We start from the raw sequence: 18,507 nt of genomic DNA on the forward strand, positions 1-18,507 counted from the left end.
AAGTAAGACTTGACTGATTAAATATCTGACTGAAGCTAATGTGTTTTCATGCAGTGAAGAAGCCGAGGCTGCAGAGCCGAGAGCTCGTGTGACAAACACAAGCAGACAGCTGGATCTGCTCTGTGGGCGACAGGGAAAACATTAGCTGTAATTAAATTTATCAATTTTCTCCGTGCCGTCACCGGCGTGATACAAATGGAACTTCCTGCTTCACATAGAATAAACCAAAATGAAGAAACAAAAACAAAAAAAAAAACACCCACAAGATGAACATGAGAAATTTCAATAAGTCTTTTCCCTGTTGTGTAATCGGGGTAGTTTTGCATCCATATTACTAAGAACACCACATCTTTGCTAGTCTTCATCGCTCCATTCCCTCGTGATCCGAAGGCCCTCAATAGGCCCCGACCCGCAGGCGCTGACCCAGTGAAAATGGATTGCAGAATGAGCCGACCATTGAAAATGGTTGGAAATGTTCAACCATCTGGAAACATCATAAGCACATGTATAGGATGCTTTCTTTGTGGAGAGCCTTCCACCAGAGCATGATGGAGGGTTCATGCTTTAGTGGGCAGAATGCACTCCAAGTCCAGTTTGATGGCGTCCGTCGTCTCGCTGCGGCCGCCATGAATACGTATGCATCCTGGTTTCATCACAACTCACGTTGATCGTTGATACGAATTATCCCTGTGGTTTTGTGCTATAAGAAATGACCGAAACTCTCCTTGACCCCCACACTCCGTTCGAGTACATGATCCTGGCTACAATCATCGCCAACTGCATCGTCCTGGCCCTGGAGCAGCACCTGCCCGCCAGCGACAAGACGCCCATGTCCGAACGCCTGGTGAGTCCCCTCCTCCGTGGTCGCAGAGGATTGATCCGCTCCGGAATATTCACAGCAGCTCCGCTCGCCTTTGTTATTCTCTCCTTTTTTCTTTTTTAAATTCTTCGAGCTTTACTTTTGTAAGTCAGCAGATCCTCTGTGAGTTAACTTTCTTCCCCGGTTTCCACAGCTGCAATTATGTACACGCAGTTTAAACCAGGATCAATTGAGCTCATTTTCAAGGTTGATTTAACTTTTCTATATTCTTGAATCTTTTCATAATTCGCATTAAAAAAAAAACAACCTTTGTGGCCTTTAGGGAAGTAGATCAGTTCTCTCTGTTGGCAGAAGAAGCTGTTTAAGCTGCTGTCTCCTCCCCGCTCTCTCCCCGGAGGCAGAACTTCCTGTAAATATCCATTTTGAAAGCTCCTCCCGCAGCCACACACGTCACAGAGCGAGTTCTTAGTAATTTGACACCAGCATCATGATCACATTGCTATTCCTGCACAAGATGATCGAATTATTAAATCTTTATCACGAAGTGGATACAGCTTGAATAAACAGTGAGATCTATTACTTGGAGCCTTATTTCAGTCAATCTAATCATGAACAAGTGGCGTACACTTAATGTACACATCATTATTCAGTAGTTTTTTTCACATCTAACACGAAAACTCACCCCTTAAACATTTCACCACAAATGGCACAGAAGCCATGTGCGACATACTGTTGGTCTCATACCGTTTAACCCTTTATTGGGTGAAGAGCTTTATTTTGTAACTTCAATTCTTCTAAACAAACAAAAAAGTTTTGAAAAGCATTCAGTTTTTGAACAACTAGTGACTATGATGTTTGAAAAAAGTGTGATTCTATTCAGATTAAATCTTTAAAACACTTTTTATTGAGGATAGTCCGATACCGAGACCTGTCTCGGGTATCCGGTCCGATCCTGCACGCTCAAAACGCAAAGCAATTTCATGAGCTTTACAACCTTGGAAAAAAATAAAAGAAGCCACATATTGTAAACATACATTAGACGCAATACGATGCAAGGAATAAAATACAGGGTTACAGTGATTCTTGAGTACCCCTTCCAAACAAAGTACATCAGTAAGTTTACTTTAAAGGATGAAAACCTAATCTGTGGGACAGTTTTCTGTTTTTGAACGTTCTTTTTATTGAACAGTCCAGCACGGTGTGTATACAGCTTATAGGACATTTCAAATTAAATCCACAGCAATGAAATCAAAAGTCCTTAACATTTCAGGTCGTTACTCTCTGAGCTCCCAGGTACCCCCCACTTTGCCGAACTTTGATGTAAAATATCAATAGCTAATGAAATCTAAAATATCCTTACATTTTGAAGCAGTATGAAGTGACCTCTTGCTGTATATTTACTTTACATGTGGACCTTTTGTAAGATATTATATTAATTTCTCAGAATTTTTACATTTGGATATTTGTGAAGGTAAAGGTAAAATTTCCTCTGCAGGATAGTTTTATTATTGCACTCTCCCAAGCCCGACCTATGGTAAGCTTCATCAAACATTGTAATTTGGCACCAGCCTCATTTGCTTTGTGATGCAACCAGCCCTTCAGATCTGGTTGAAATTGAGCATTTCCTCTTGCCCTGACGTTAGAGGCTCTTACCAACAACTTCAATGTTTTCTCACCTCAGATGTGAACCTTGACATGTTGCTCAGCTGAGCAGCTTCACGGAGCAACAGAAGAGGGGGGGGGGGGTCAAGCAGCACGTGCAGGGATAAGAAAATAAATCTGCATGCAGCTTCGTGGTTCAGCGCTCCCCTTGTTTGGAGGGGTGTCGCAGCTCTGGAGAATCACAAGCTCTAAAATAGCGGAGCCACGGCATCACAGAGAACCACAGTCTGGATAGAAGTCGATGTATTCATCTCGGATAACCAATAAGAGGAACAGACTTCCTCCCTCCGCCTCCCCCACCTGAAGGATGTAATCCAACAAGATGCCATTTAATTAGAACTATTATTTATGAAGCGCCGTCGACGCTGAACGAGGCGGCTTTAAGTGGAGATCGCAGCTCTTCAGTCGGAGTGCTTCACGTCCTCGGTGCTGTGATCCACCGACAATCCCCCAGTCGTTTTCTGGAGGCAGATGTATAATTTATAGGTGTTTCAGATGTATGTATAATAGATGTTGCAACACCGCCGGCACGGACGCTCATCCAGACGAGCCTCCAGCCCCGTCATTACGTAACACATCGGATGGTTTCGTCTTTTATAGGAGATCACATCGCTGGTTGGTGTTGATGGCGCTTGTGAGTCTTGTGGTCCAGAAGCAGCTTCCCAGCAGCAGCGACAACAAACCGTTGCAGCCTTCACTTAATACCGCAGCCCAACAAGTGTAGTATTGTGATTATTTGTTGTAGAAAAGGTCGCATTCCTGCCAGCACTCTGCTGTGTCACACTGCTCTCATGTGATTGTTTACGTGGAGGCTGGGTGGTGCTGGGTGGTGCTGGGGGGGGGGGGGGGGGGCTGTCTGTCAGGTTGTAGTGTGCTTGGAGCGGTGGAGTGAAAAGAGAACGTAGCGTAGGCGTGAGATATCCTCTGCTCACGCCCGGCGCTTTGCTCCGAGGCTCTGGCGGATATTAATGGAGGCAAAGGCAAAAGTGTCATGTCACACACGTCTGATCCGGCTCTTTGGCTCGCAGCAGAACTCGGGGTGAAGCAGAACCGCGCCGCCGACTGCAAATAACTCCACCGAGTCCAAACCCACAGCGCAGCGACACGCGGCGCATATGCTGAAGTGCTGCTCGGTTCAGGTGTGTCGTTTCCCTGCATTTCATTTCCTGTACTGTCACACTTGAGGAACCCTTGAGCAAGGCGGTGATCCTTAACACCCCCCCCCCCGAAACTTCCATTACGCCATGCTTCATTTTTGTCATTTTGTCACACCATAAGGCTGCTCAAAATCCCTAGGAGCATTTCCTGTCAGTCCAAATGTTAACTAAATGAACCCCTCTGGCCATTCTTGTTGGCCACACTGCCTTTATTTTATCCACCTGTCAAGTTACACCCCGCCCCCCCCCTCCCTTTTCTTTCCTGCCTTTTCTGTCAATCTGACAACAAATCTTTGTCTGACCCAGACCATTCAGTCCTTATCAAGGTTAAAATTGCCCCGCTGGTACTTCAGCTGATTGCTGGTTGTTAATATTCTCTCTGACCCTTTACCTTCCTGCTCCCATTAGGCCTCCGTGTACAAGGCCAATCACACCTTCTTCTCGGGCTCAGGTCCTTCTGATTCATCTTATATCACATCGGAAGGACGTAGAGTTACCCAGCTGCCTTTCCAGGGTAGAGTCAGACCCTCCTTTAATAATGCCCCCCCCCCCCCCCCCCCCAAAAAAAGATTTGGTCAAGTGGTCACCTGGCTGGCTTTGTGCTTTCCCAGTTTAAGTCCAGTTCACTTTGCACCCACAATGCTGCTCTCAACGTCATCAAAGGATGTAAACAAATCCCATGGCCGATGGTGGTTGTGACTTATATTGACTAACTGGATTACAACAATTCCTCTTTGATGCTTATCAATTAAGATAAACTGCAAAGTGCTTTGCGTCAGTCAGTTCCTGTGTTTGGTCCGTGATGCATTCAAACTCCCAGAGGACGGATTGAATTAGTGCAAGTGGACGTCAACCTTTTTCTTGCTTTGAATTAGTTTTGTTCTGATTGATCCATTCATTTGATTCTCCTTGTTCTCAGCCCAGGAGCTTCTCTGGTTTGATGTTACGCACTTTCTACTTTCTTAATATTTATCCAACTGCATTGGAAATATTGAAATGGCCGAGGTCGTCCATCCAACAATGTGTCTTAACAACCACAGTTCCACAATGACACCACATACATAGCTTTCTTTTGGATTTATTTAACTAAAACACAAAGCCGCAGTGACGCTCATGCAGCTGATTGCCAGGGGGACACCTCACGTGTCCATCAAACAAGGACACAGACTCAAAAGTTAAACTTCTTTCTAAATTCGGTTAAATGGCGTTCGCTGGGACAGCTTCGCGTTTCTGTGGAGGTTTTTTTTTTTTTTTTTTTTAACAAGTGCACTTACCAACAGAACTAGGAAAGAGGCCAGTCACCAGTTAACAGGTGAACCACTTCATCCGTAACACCGCTCATCACTGGTAAAAAAATGGGATCGTCACTATGATGTGAAAATAGTGAGATGAAACGTGGCAAGACCTCAAAATAAAACAATTAGATATGAGTCACATAAGTGCCCCAAAACATGGATTTGGGCCATTTTTGATTGCAGTGTGACCAAAGTCACAACATAGCTGAGTGCAGAAATAATCAATAATCAAACCAAATCTGCTTTGAGGAGGTAAGAAATGAGAACAAACAATCAACAACCGACACTTGAATAAGTAAATAAACACTTAAGTGAGTGTGTCAACAAACATAGGGAGTGAGTAAACAAATGGGTAAACATTTCAGTGAGTGACATCTAAGTGAGTGAGTCACCAAGTAAATGCAAACAACCAAGTGAACGTCTTAGTAACTGAGTCAACTAATGCTTACACAATTAAGTGAGTTAACAAACATGTAAACACAAACAAATCAACACATTTCGGAAAAATATACAAGCTTGAAGAAGCATGCAAACACAAGCAATCAGATAAACACAAATATGGACAGAAATACAAATGAACTCAAACACAGTAATAAATGAGAAGTAAATCATTTCTTTCTATAATCACATTTGTTGATTTTCCCAAAAGCTTTAGAACCCGATTCTCCTATTTTCCGGTGATTGAAGCGAAAGGTCTGCACATGGCTTTCTGGCTCTGCTCACTTTTTGTGACTCCACTCATGTGTTATGCAAGAAATACCAGAGTGTCTTTGCTGGTCACCCTGAATGAAGCCCGTCCACACGCTTCCTTTTGCCTCGGATGCTTTTGTCGTTTGCTCAAAAGGCCGGGCTCTGGAGCTCTCTGGTCATCTCAGTGGTCAGCCAAAGAAGCACTCGGCTCTATTGGCGTGTGCGCGATCTGGGCAGAGGTTGGTCTTTGTATCGCGCTGACCTCTGACCCGAGTGTGTCGCACGTCAAGGTGACATTCAGACAGACCGCATCCTGTGTGGAAACCTTTTCGTTTCACTGCAATCGGCTTTCAGTTGAAGAATTGATCCTTTTGACTGCGTTGAATCTGCATGCCAGTGGTTGTATTGACTAAAGAGAGACTCTGAGCTCATGTTGTGCTTGTACATGTTTGTTTTCACTGTGTTTACGCCTTTTTTTTCCTTTTTCTCATCCGATAGAGGAGCACACCAGCTCCTGCACTTGTGCCCGTGCTGCTGCAAGAAGAGCACTTTCACTTACTGTCCTGTCTTTGACTTGACGCTTCATTAAACACTCTTTTACCCGGCAACAAAAAGATCTCCCTGCGCGAGTCTCATTCCTGCCTCTGTCTCCCTGTAGGACGACACGGAGCCCTACTTTATTGGAATATTCTGTTTCGAGGCCGCCATTAAGATCATCGCCCTGGGCTTCGCGTTCCACAAAGGCTCCTACCTCCGCAACGGCTGGAATGTAATGGACTTCGTTGTCGTCCTCACTGGGTGAGTCAACCCCCCCCCCCCCCTCCCCACCACCCGCCGGGTGTCAGCTGCATAAGTGAGAGAGTGGTTCCTTTTGAGAGCGGTCCGAGAGGCCGCGCTGGTGGAATCACCCTCTTCCAGCGAGACTCCGAACTGCCTACAAACGTGCGTGTTGTTCAACAAGTAAGTCGAGCTGGAAAAGAGCTGAACACAGTGGCGGGGGACATTTGTTGCTTCGTCCTCACGGGGTCTGTGGACCGTGTGCATGGACTCGCTGTGCTCTTATCAACAGTGTACGGCAACGGAATCTGCCCTCTCGGTTGTTCCGTCGCAGCCAGCGTGCGACTTGCTCGGGGGTGCCGACCCCCCTCTGAGGTCTTTGTTCTGTTTGAACTCCCACTGTGAACCTGATTATCACATCACGATTAAAGGCGTCACATTGTTATCCGGCTTTTCAACATTTTCACATGGTCTCGCTGGTGCAAAAATGTATTCAAAGTTTATTGCTTTTCCTTGGTTTTCCTCCATTTGAATATTGGGTCATAGGAGCTGCATTCAGAATCTGCTGTGTCTGTGTGAGCTGGACTGGCTGCGCCCACACATGTCCATCTTGAGAAGAAGGTGGAAGTACTTCTAACCTCTCGTGGTGCCATGTGCCAGAGCAGAGCATATCTGGTACATAAAAACTGTTGTAATCAACACAGAGTGATTTATTTGTGTGATATATTATAGTGACATATGGTATAATATCTACCATATGATATGATGGTAGATAAATGACGACTTCCCTTCTTTCTTATCTCTCGAACTCCGCAGAATAAATGTTAAAACAAACATCAGTAAAATCCATTGAAGAGCAATAAACATGTGAGCATGTGACGGATAAACAGTGCTGGCATGTTAACTTTATTTAAAACGGAGCATAAATTGCATTGAATGTGACAAAAAATAGAGCCTCTTCCATCACACAGAAACATACAAACACAAGTTACTGCCATGACAGATCGTCCTCATTCGGTAGTCTTGAGATCTCCTTTCTAGTCGATCGTCTCCAGGTGATGTCGTCGATCCTGTTGATTTCGCTTCCAGATGAACAGGCTGGAGATCTTCCACTGCTCCCACATGGAAATGGAGAAAGAGAGAAGGAGACTTTCACAGTCGGCTTGAGCCAAAAGCCTCGAGACATTTTCAGATGTCAGATTGAAAAACAAAAACCTTTTTTTCGCCGCCATCTCCGTGCCGCCCCCTGAAGATCAGATTCAGAGTCCAGCATGTTTCCCACTTGAGAATAAGTGTTTGAGAAAAGAGCACGTGTCAGGAGTTCAGCTTGTTGGCCACAGATTCCTCTGACAGAAGCTTTTGTACAGTAAAATAGTTCCTTTTGAGCAGCTCTTGGCGGCCGCCTGGTGGGTGAGCTGTCGCACTGTGGGGTTTTGGAGGCTCGTAAAGGCCTGTGTGTCTTATTATCAGAAAGGAGAGCGAAAAAGTCAGGTCGATGTTCAGGTCGGCACCTCTGAGTACTTACTGCTGGAGTTTCAACAGACTTTCTTCACGGCTTTTAACCTGTTGATGGAAAATGACAGAAACGTTTTAAAACAGAATCAATGATTAAAGTTACGTCATCTTGATTCAGGCCAGTTCAGTTCTATTTAGTAGAATCACCTTTAAAGCTACTTCAACATCATGTCCATCCACAATATGATTACAACTATCGGCACAGCAGAGCACCGTGAGACGCACAAAGTGACATTTACATTATGTTTAGAGTCTTGGCAGGTTGCCACCATTCCACGATGATCATCTGGTACATGCACACGTGTCAAACCTGAGCTCCGCTATGTGATTTTATGTGGCTCATGGGAGCTTGAAATGCAAATAATCCCATTAAATAAAAATACACAGTGCCTTGCAGCGTTAACTGAACATTAACTACATGTTCCACGAGGCATATCAGTTGTCAGCCATGACAGGACATTGCTGTGCTGGTCGACCGCCATGTTTCCTTATCAGCGTTTAACAAAAGTACTTTTGCAGCAAGTTGTTGAGTTGAAACAGAAAAGAAGTCTTCTTTTATAAGGCGAGAAACTGCAACTGTCTCTGTCTTTCCCCACTTCCACTTGAGACCTTTTGTGTTTGTTTACAAGTTACATTTATTCTCTCCAGGTTTTGTTTGTCCTCAGTGTCGACTGACAGAAACACTGTTGTGCATTTTTTGGTCTGCACGATATCGCCTTGGATATTTAGATTACAAGTGTGACACTGCCCGACGAGGGCGTAGTATGACAAAGGTGAGCCTTCCAGTCCCCGCTGAGGGAAAATAAACCCGTCATCCTGCTCAAGTCTCACTGCAGGAAAGACACATCTCAAACATGTCACACAGGTACAACTTGTATAAACACAGAGGCACAAATCTAATTATTTTATCAATTATATGTATCAATCTGTAGCAACAGATACATATTAATGCACGCACGCACGCACACACACACAAACCATTGAATTTGCAAGCCTCAGTGCACACTAGCAAAACTCATTAGAGACACAAGCTCTCCACACACGTATGAGTCACTTTGTTTCCATATCAGCACCATAAATATAGTCTATTTCTGCATTTTGAGATGAAACAAGGATTGAGGTCTGGTCAAATTAACCTCGGAGGAAAAACATCAAATTTTCCAACAGTTAAAAGGTTCGAGCTATTTGAGCAATGTGAGTTTCTTAACCATGAATTAGTTTTGAGGTATTATAATAGACATTCTCTTTTTTTCATATTTGAATAAACAATAATCAAATACAGTAGATTAACTCCAGGGACAGCTCAATACATCTGTCTTAGGAAGCAGTGAGCTCAGTCATGCTGCTTCTAATAGGCGGTGTTCTTCTATTTGGAACTATACGGTATTGTGCGTCTGGAGGAAAACATCTATCCATTCCCCAGTGAGTGAAAGTGTTGCAATACCTGTGGTGCATATGTACATGTTTTATAAATTCCAAATATCAGCACTTGTTAAAGGTATTTTAATCTCTCTCATTCAGGTTTCTCTCTGAAATAACTTTGCACAGTGGGGTTCACCAAATGCTTTCATCTCGATTGGAGAGTTCATGCAAACAAAAGCATGGGTTTAGTCACCAGAATGGAGGATATGACAGTGCATTACGAGTGCCTTGCAGTTCCTTGTACACCGAGCGGCGTCGTCAGCCATGTTAAGTAAGGCTTCCAAACGGCGAGAAAATAACATTTCAAACTGCATGGATTAAAGAAAAAAAGTGAACAGCGGTTCATCTTCTTACAAGAAATCGTCAGGTGGGAATACCCATTCAGGACCGAGAAAATAGAAGCCGGTTGTCTCAAATGGAAATATCTTGTGGAAAATATCTGACTTTCACTGGGCAAGCAGGGCTGTTTATGTCACTGGGGAATCGAAAGCCATCCAGACGCTTTGTCTCTGAGGAGCACAGAGGCAATACAACAGAGCAACATCTCCCATCATTACTGAGAAGGACTCGGCAGATCAAGCAGTTCGCCAGTTCCAACACTGCAAACTCTGAGGAGAGTCAATGGCTTGTGGTTCCGTGGTCTCGGCAGAGTCAGACGTCTTTCATTAGCAGAGCTCGGCCAGTGGAAAGGTTTGTGGACCTGAATGACAAAGCTCACAGACTTTGTATTTGCTGCTTCGTCAGCGAATGTGGAGGGTATGATTTATACATGAGCTGGATTGATACAAGCAGCAGGGTGCCGCATGCTCTTTTCTGTTTATTGAAGTCCAGACGTGCTTCTGCATGTTGTCAATCCTCTGCAGCAGGAAAGACACGGCCTGCAGTCAAGTGACAAGCTGAGACCTTGCACGACGGTGGCTTCAGCAAGCTTAAGCTGCTTCCGACGTACTTGAAAAGTAGTTTCCGGACAATTAAGCCACTACTTTTTTCACACACTTTGAATCCTGCAACATTGATGTTTTCTCTTTCTGTTAGTTTTCTTAATCATTTTCTTGGGAATGAAAGTCAAGCCCACTTTCAGCTGCTCGTCCGTCAGTTGCTGCACTGCTTCACTTCAGTCTTTTGCTTGGATTGTAAGGCGTAAAAAAATTTGTTAAAAATATGGATTCATACAGGATTATGCCATTGCTAGAGAGGAAATTGATCCAAGCTTAAAATATTTATTTACAGTGTATCATTTATAATCAGCTTTTTTTTTTTTTTCCCTTTGCTCCTGAAAAATAAAGCCTCAGTTTTTGGATACACATTGCTGACACAGCTGGATACAAATGAACCATTTTGTGCAGGTGTGTGCATGTGTGTGTGTGTGTGCGTGCGTGTGTGTGCGTGTGTGTGTGTGTGTGTGTGTGTGTGTGTGTGTCTGTGTGTGTGCATGCGCCTCTGTTTGGTTACCAAGCAACCACAGTAGATAATGTGGCTTGATGTAATCGGAGGGTTTTGTGTTCGTGTGTGCGTATATGTGTGCATGACATGCCATTTGTTCTGTGATGGAGGTGCTCCTGCGGGATGGCGGGAGGCCAATGGCAGCCCCACATCAATCCAGGAACAGTGCGACCACCCCTGGGTGTTGCGCGGCTCGCCAGGCCACAGGGACAACACAGTGGAATCCTGGTTTCCGTGGCTGATGATAGCAGAACGTGATAAACAACCTGGTCGGAGCGTTTCCTCAGGCGTTTTGCCTCCCTTGATGAATTTAAGAGGATTAAAAGGATTTTATAAAAAACCTAGGTGTCAAAAAGCGCCTTTACTTTACTTCTGTGCTGTCCAGAGAGGCTGTGAACAGCCTGAAGGCAGGAATTAGAATAATCGTAGTCAAGTGTGGCTGAGATGATGAATAGATAAAAAGAAAGCATGCTGCATGTCCATATATATAATACAAACATATATCCTACTTTTTATTTTATTGTATTTTATTTTATTCAGTCACCTAAAAATGAGTGCTGAGCATTGATTTAAGATTTTTATTTATTAATCATGATTTTCTGTGATTAATCATTGCTTATTGCATTGCTGGAAGATCCTCTACTGAAACCACTATAGTGTATTGTTTTTTTTTTTTTTTTTTTATTCTAAAGATGCATCAACACCAAAGTATCATTTGGTTTTTACCGCCAACAACTACAATAGATATGACACCTTTAAACAGCAGCGTTCCCGTAACACGTGAGGCATCTGAACTCAACCATGAAAGATAAAGCGTTCGTTGAATTAACTCGCCCGACCCCAATAAAGGTATGATTCATTCTTATCTCCATAGTTGTATTTGTATAACTACATATAATAGGCTATCAACCAATATTTATACACCCATCCATTTAAACCTCCATACATATACATACAGTTTCTCTGACAAATATACGTTAATTCAAATGTACATGTATCCATACATGATTATCTAACAATATAGAAACATACGTTCAACAACATCTATCTGTCGTATAAAGAAACATTAATTTATCAATCCATATGTACTGATGGTCCATCCATCCATCCATCCATCCATCCATCCATCCATCCATCCACTGTTGCTCAGACGTGACATTATTAACCTTTTTAGCCACCACTAAAGTGAAACAAACAAAGTAGACATCCTGGCAAATGTGATGCTGCTTCAGATGGACTACTTGAATCTTTAATAATAGTCAAAAGGAATGCTGGGTAATCAATCAAAAGCGAATGGTTATGGTTTCTTATTGATCCTCTTGCTCAGAAATCTAATTTGGCTTAAGTTCTGAGCGCATGTATCAGTCGCTCTGCCCTGAGGGCGGAGACGTAGAGAATCCTGATTCATTTGAAATTAAAACACAACCTGGTGCAGTCGATTAATCGTCTTGCATCGCTCGAGTCAATAACCCATTTTACTGTACTTCCACTTTGCCAAGAAGCTGCTGGTTCTCTGCCACTATTGTGACGCTCCGTTCCGAGGCTAATTATGTTGATACAGCCATCCAGTCCTAATGAAAGGGTCTAAATGATGGTGTTGCTGCAGGCAATGTCAGACCTTTAATCTGTCCTGATCAGGCGTCAGGAGCCCCCTAATAAGAGAATAAATCTGCTCAGGTTGCCAAAGGCTTAATCAATACAACACTGCTCGCTCTGGAACATTGAGCCCTGATGAGGAGACGGACAGGCTGAGCGTCCATGAAGACTCACAGAACCATTTTTCTTCCGTTTGAAAGAAGGTACGGGTCGATCAGACTGGGCGACACCGTCTCTTACATTTTGAAATGCAGACATCATTTGGAAAAGCCAAGACAGTGGCGTGTGGTGACCACAGAGACAACTCGGTCCTGCAGGCTGTTGCAGATAGCTTGTGTTATTTATCAGATTAATTGTACCAGATAGCCTTGAGATGACATCTCTGGAGCAGCCTTATTGCTACGATTTTACACGTAAGCGTCTAAACCTCTTATAGGAGGGATCATGCAGCTCGTATAGCCTCGAGGGAATCTGGAGGTTTATTATCTCATATTGACGAGCAAAAACACCAACAAAACAGGAAGTGAGGAAATCCAATAGGTACATCGTAAATGTACTAATCGAAGATTTGTCTGAAATGTCTTATTTTTACTACATTTTCTACTCAGAATTTTGTTTTCTTGATGAGCAAAGTGTTGAATGTTGGCACATCAGCAGCAGCATATTCTGTTTTTCTAAAGACCTTTTGTAATCGCTGTCAGCCAAATCTTAAGCAGCTAAGTGTTATCTTTACTTATCCCATCAAGAACAAGTCCAAAATAGAGTTGTGAAGAAGACACTTATAATCTAAGACCCACAGTTTTCTTTGATTGTTGCTTCTGCTCAGAAAAGCTGGTTTCAGACTTCAGATCAGAAGGCATGGGCATGAAAACACATTTTCTTTGTTCCCCTTCAGCAGAATGACTCGTTTTGTTTCAGCTTCTGTTTGAGGCTGATTAGAAATCTTGAGAATTCTATGAGTAGCTGAGATCGGACTTTGGAGACCACAGCAACAGAAAGAGTCTGTTGGAATTTGGTGGTTTGTTTTTGACAAAAAAGAAAGGTAGTTTTCCATTTAACAATCCTCTGTCTCTTTTGCACAACCGTGTTTGAAGAGGAAACTCATCATTTTCATGTTTTCATTTCAGAACAGTTTTAGTGAGCCTGTTTTCATGGAGATGGAGTCTCAATTGTGTTTTCCCCCTGTTTTCATGGAGCCTGGTTTGGGAGATTTTAAACATTTACATTCCCCCCCCCTGTTTCCATGAAGATGGAGTTGGAACTTTTTTGAAAAGTTCCACCGTCGTTTTCACGAAGATTTTTCAGAGCTTTCAAAGATATTTTCACCTCTGGTGGCAGACTTTCACCTCCTTCCTTAAATGTTCAGCTATTTCACGTCGGGAGTTCTGAGCCATCTGGCTCTTTATATTTTTTGGAATACCAGCGGATATCCTCACACAAACGCTCTTCCATGTAGGCGACCATCGTTGTTGTGTGTTGTAGTGTGTTTTGCTGGCACATGCGAGGTCGGCATGTTCATTCTGCGCTGTCACAAAAATTTGCTGGTGCGCAGTCGACCGCAGGACATCTGCGCAGACCCTCGCTCACAGGGGCTGGATGACGTTTTGTGTCACATGGACAAACGTGTACTCTGTGGACACGTGTATGCAGAAAGTATGAATTGGCCTTAAGTTGTTATGAATTGCATAAAATCTTCAGGGATGATTTGTCATTAGATTTTGGGACGCTACCGGCAAACCATTTCAGAATAAATCCCCATAAATTGCTAAAAAAAATGTCCTATACAAAGTGGATGGGAGAGGCACCTCATGGAGGAGCTCAAACGTGATCAGTGGCCATGGAGACGCCCCCTGCACAGTGTTTCACACAGTGATGGAGCTCCCTGACAGGCTAGTTTGCATCGATATGAGCTAAGCCTAACATGCTAGCAATGCTAACTCGGTTCTGCAAATGAAAGTTGGCGTCGGCGAAGGTCTGTTCTCTGCAGAGTGCCGTTCTAGTTATTTAAGTAGTCAAAGGTGAACTCTGTTAGAAGTCGACAGACACTGAGCTCAGTCGGAGAGAAAACCCTTCCAGATTTGGGAGTAAATAAATTGAGATTGCCTACTCCATCTCGATACATGACACACAGTGAGGAGAGGTGGAGAGCTTTATTATTCCTTGTTTTCTCGCACTAAGGCAGAGTGCATTAAAAATAGACTACCGGTACCTGAGTTTTAGAGAACCTCACCTCTTCTCTTTTTCTGTCATCGGGAAGTCAATACGGACTCCTCAAAACAGACAGACAGCAGCTTCTACCCCATTTGTTGCAATTCTATCCCATTGTGTAACTCCTCCACTGTACTCTGTCCCTGTCTCATTGCTCCTGAACGTTCCTCCAGTTTCTCTGTGGTTGACTTTCCTCCATCTCTTGGCCTCTTGGCCTTTGATGGTCTGTCATCGCTGTTATTGACCAACACCTCACATGACCTTTTAACCGCCCGTGCAAACACTATGGCAACTGCAATCTGAAGCGGGCCGGCTGAAGACACAGAGAACAATAATCCATCTGTCCTCTCCCGGGAAACAAAGCCAGACCAGTGGTTCTTATTTATTTATCTGGATGTTTTTGATTCGCCAGCCTCCCGGCTGTAAGTGGCCGTGGCGAGACTCGGCTCTTGTGTCGACTTCAAAGTTGCGAAAGTCCTTTCATGTGCCTTTCAGGCAACGGGCTAACACAATGGGAGGCTTCAAAGTGTGTTGTGCACACACACACACACAGGGCAGAGGGGGGGTCACTTTAGCTTCTGCCCCGCCACTGGCAGCATGAATAAATGTTGCCTTTCAACATCTGCCAAAACGCTTCTGTCTGATCTCGTTAGGGCTGACAATTAGGAACTTGCTGAAGTTACTCATGTGTTGGATGGTGGTATTCTGTTGCTTGATGTGTCTCTACATTTGCTGTACAGAACCACACTTGACAGCTGAGGTCAGGTTCAAAACTAAGTGGAATGTGTTGAATGAAGTGGAAAATACGTATTTGTGACTATGACATAGCGCCTGGATGGCAGCGTCTTGTTGGATATGTCGACTGAAGTTGTGATTCAGTTTAATTCTCAGGTTTTCCACTGACTGATCATCTCTCGCACCATCATCAGATGACCTTTTTCTCTTTTTTTGTGTCTGTTGTTGCAAAAACCTTCAGCCTGTCAACTTTACTTTTCTATTTCCAGGTATCACCTGCTGCTTCTTCATCTATTGTGCAGCTTGTGGACACACTCAATGTGCGTGACTCAAGGGTATCAACAGGAAAAGCGGAGGCTGGTCAACAGGCTTCAGTTGATCTGATTGCAGAACAAAGCAAAGCTGTTAAATAACTATTTGGTTGAATAATCTCATTTGATATGGCCCTGAATACGTGTTTCATGTGGATTAAAGAGTTAGAACCTTTAACTTTCCTGTGAGTTTTGTAGAAACCTTGATTTCTCTTCCCATCCACTAATAGAAGCTTATCTAGCTGGTTGTCATATGCATCTTTTGTACTACATGCTCTTCAGTCGTCCACATTTCTGCTTGCAGAGTGCAAGTTGGATTGTAGAATTCATAGTGCAAAAACAAAATGTTACCCTAATTTTCAAGAAAAAAGTGGTTACTGTTTTTGAAGCTCCATATAGATTTCACAATGGCCCTGTGGTAAAAAAAAAATAGGAGATTTACTTCCAGCATTTTACCTGAAAGAAGCACAATGTTGTGTTTGGAGGAGATAGGGGCGGATGGATGGATTTTGATTTGTTTTCAGGTGATGCCACAGATGATTTTTTTTTTTTTTTTTTAATAAACCTACGAAGTCCTTTTAACATGAAGACCTGTGGCTTTGAAAGTGAAACCCAACTTTCTGTGTGACCCACAAGAGACAACAAACCTGGTGTTGTTTTGTTGTAATGACATGTCTGAGTGAGTGGAAAACAGTGTATTTTGTCATTTCATGATGAGAATGTTAACTCGCCTATCACTACTGACAGAGAGATTGGTTGGCTCTTCAGCATGTCATTAGTTTGTGGGATGCATCGTTGGAAAGCGAACAAATTCTAACCATGGGTGATTGGTTGAAAGCAAAGATTTTTACGACTAAATTGATAAAGAGATGACAAGGCCTGAGTTTGTCAGGATGACAAGATCAGAGCATCTCCAAAACTACAGCTTTAGTGGCGTGTTTGCAGTCAACAGTGGTCAGAATCTATCAAAAGGGGCCAGAGGAAGGAGAAGTGGTGGACCGGTTGGTTGATTATTGTGGGTATTGTAGAATGAAAGCAGCAGAGCTACTGTGGCGGAGACTGTTAAGTTATTGGTGGTTCTGATAAGAACATGTCAGATAGCACAGCCTGTCACTCATTTCTCTTCCTTGAGTCACACAGTGGCGAAGGCTGCCATTGGCAGAAACGCTGGGCTCCGTGTCAAACAGACATGGTCTGGATTGAAAAACACTCCATGGAGCTGTAGTTGCAGCAGACATCTTTTTAAAAAAATATTCAAGCACAGTTGGGGTTCTGGTAAAATTTCAAGCGTCAGCATTTTGGGTTTTGGTCACATTCATTAAACAAGTACCACTTTTTCTCCTCTTTTATTTGTTTGACACACATCTTTTTCTTTTAATGTCCGAAGTATTTGGGGTCGATCTGATCGAGTTGATCCTGTTGTTCATATGCAGCGATACTGAGGGATGTGGTCAGTGGCCTGGGAGCCGCAGGCTTGTTGTCTGTGTGTGTGAGTGTGTGTGTGTACGTATGTGTGTGTGTGTGTGTTTGTGTGCTCGGTACAGGTTGTTCTTGTCAGTGCCTTGGAGTCACTCGACGATCTCTTTGCTGAGTGCTCGGGTGAACACTGTGTGCTCTGGGAGGCGGGCTGAGTGCTGCTGAAGCCACGCTGCTGCAGCAGACTGATGCCTGCTCCGTCCGGCGTGAAGCCGCGCAACAGCTCCGAGCAGCGGGTGGAAACCCAGCGGGCGTTTTCACCCTTGCTTTGCTCTTCCAGCTCACATCCAGGCACATGCTGGACAGGAATACAAAGTGAGCCAGGGCTGTAACCAACCATACTTTTCATTATTGATTAAATACTTTGTATTAAATAGAGCCATCCTTTAGCCACTTAGTGTATAAAATGCCGGGCATTAATGAAAAGTTTCTTTGGCAGTGCTCCAGAGTTCAAGGTAACATCTTTGTCTTGTTGTATTTGTGTAACTGAGAGTACGCACTCTCTGCTCTCTGCTCCATATCTTTTTTTCAATGGTGAGTGCAGTGAGAGGAATTGGGTATAATTGGTGCAATATGAATAAATTGCTTTAAATGACTCAACTGCTAGAATGCATCTCAAATGTGTGGTTAATTATCACAATTAATTCCAGAGCACGTGTTTGTCACTCGGTGTCCCCGGTTTGGTTCCATGCTTGGGGGCATTTCTGTTTGAACTGACTCTGGGTCAGGGCCGCGCACACACTGAGACAGGCCTTTTGTCCTTCACTGGGCAAATACAGAGACAGAGACACACTTGGGAGGAGCTGGAGAACCGACAGAAACCCGTCCAGGGAGAACATGTAAACTCCGCACAGAGAGGCCTTGGCGTTGATTGATTTGTCCATTTATTGTTTTTGTCTCAAGTTTGGTAATCGGCCCAAATTGACTCCATTTTCTGCTTCATGAATGAAAGACTTTACATTAAAAAACAATATTCATATGGTATTTGAATTTTTTTGGGGTGGAGACTCAGGATTTATTATAAAATAATGACAACAGGAAATGAGAAAAGAACAACTTGTGGATCGACTTGACTTGAAGAATCACCCTCCGGATGCTAATGGCGAATGGCTTGACCCTACTGCCACGAGGTTACTGGCGAGTTTAATCCATATTTTGATGTAAATGTGACCCTTGTATGTTTAAGACACGACAACTGTCTTGGCAAACTGATTAATGACGGCTCACACTGACGACGGAGGCAAGCCCCGGTTCATTCATATTCATGTGCACAGAAATACAGTAAGCCAAGGTGACTCAGAACAACACGGAGTGTAAGAAAATCCAGCTTGCATCTGATCAAATCTATTTATGTCTGTCCTAAATGGCTGCTAGCGAGATTCACTCACATATGGTGACTC

At 43.6% G+C, this 18,507-nt stretch overlaps 1 protein-coding gene across 1 annotated transcript in view; it reads left to right on the forward strand.

Annotated features, from left to right (window-relative positions):
* The window catches only part of LOC308140133 (voltage-dependent N-type calcium channel subunit alpha-1B-like), a gene marked incomplete at both ends in the record, with an annotated part of 213,483 nt that overhangs the window by 2,551 nt on the left and 192,425 nt on the right, over window positions 1-18,507 (forward strand). The window contains 2 exons of the mRNA XM_080509811.1: window positions 749-844; window positions 6,283-6,422. Of these exons, the coding sequence (XP_080365937.1) occupies window positions 749-844; window positions 6,283-6,422 (236 nt within the window). The remainder of the gene's footprint in view (window positions 1-748; window positions 845-6,282; window positions 6,423-18,507) is intronic.

Source organism: Blennius ocellaris, assembly GCF_963422515.1.
Source record: "Blennius ocellaris genome assembly, chromosome: 15".
Classification (NCBI taxonomy): domain Eukaryota; kingdom Metazoa; phylum Chordata; class Actinopteri; order Blenniiformes; family Blenniidae; genus Blennius; species Blennius ocellaris.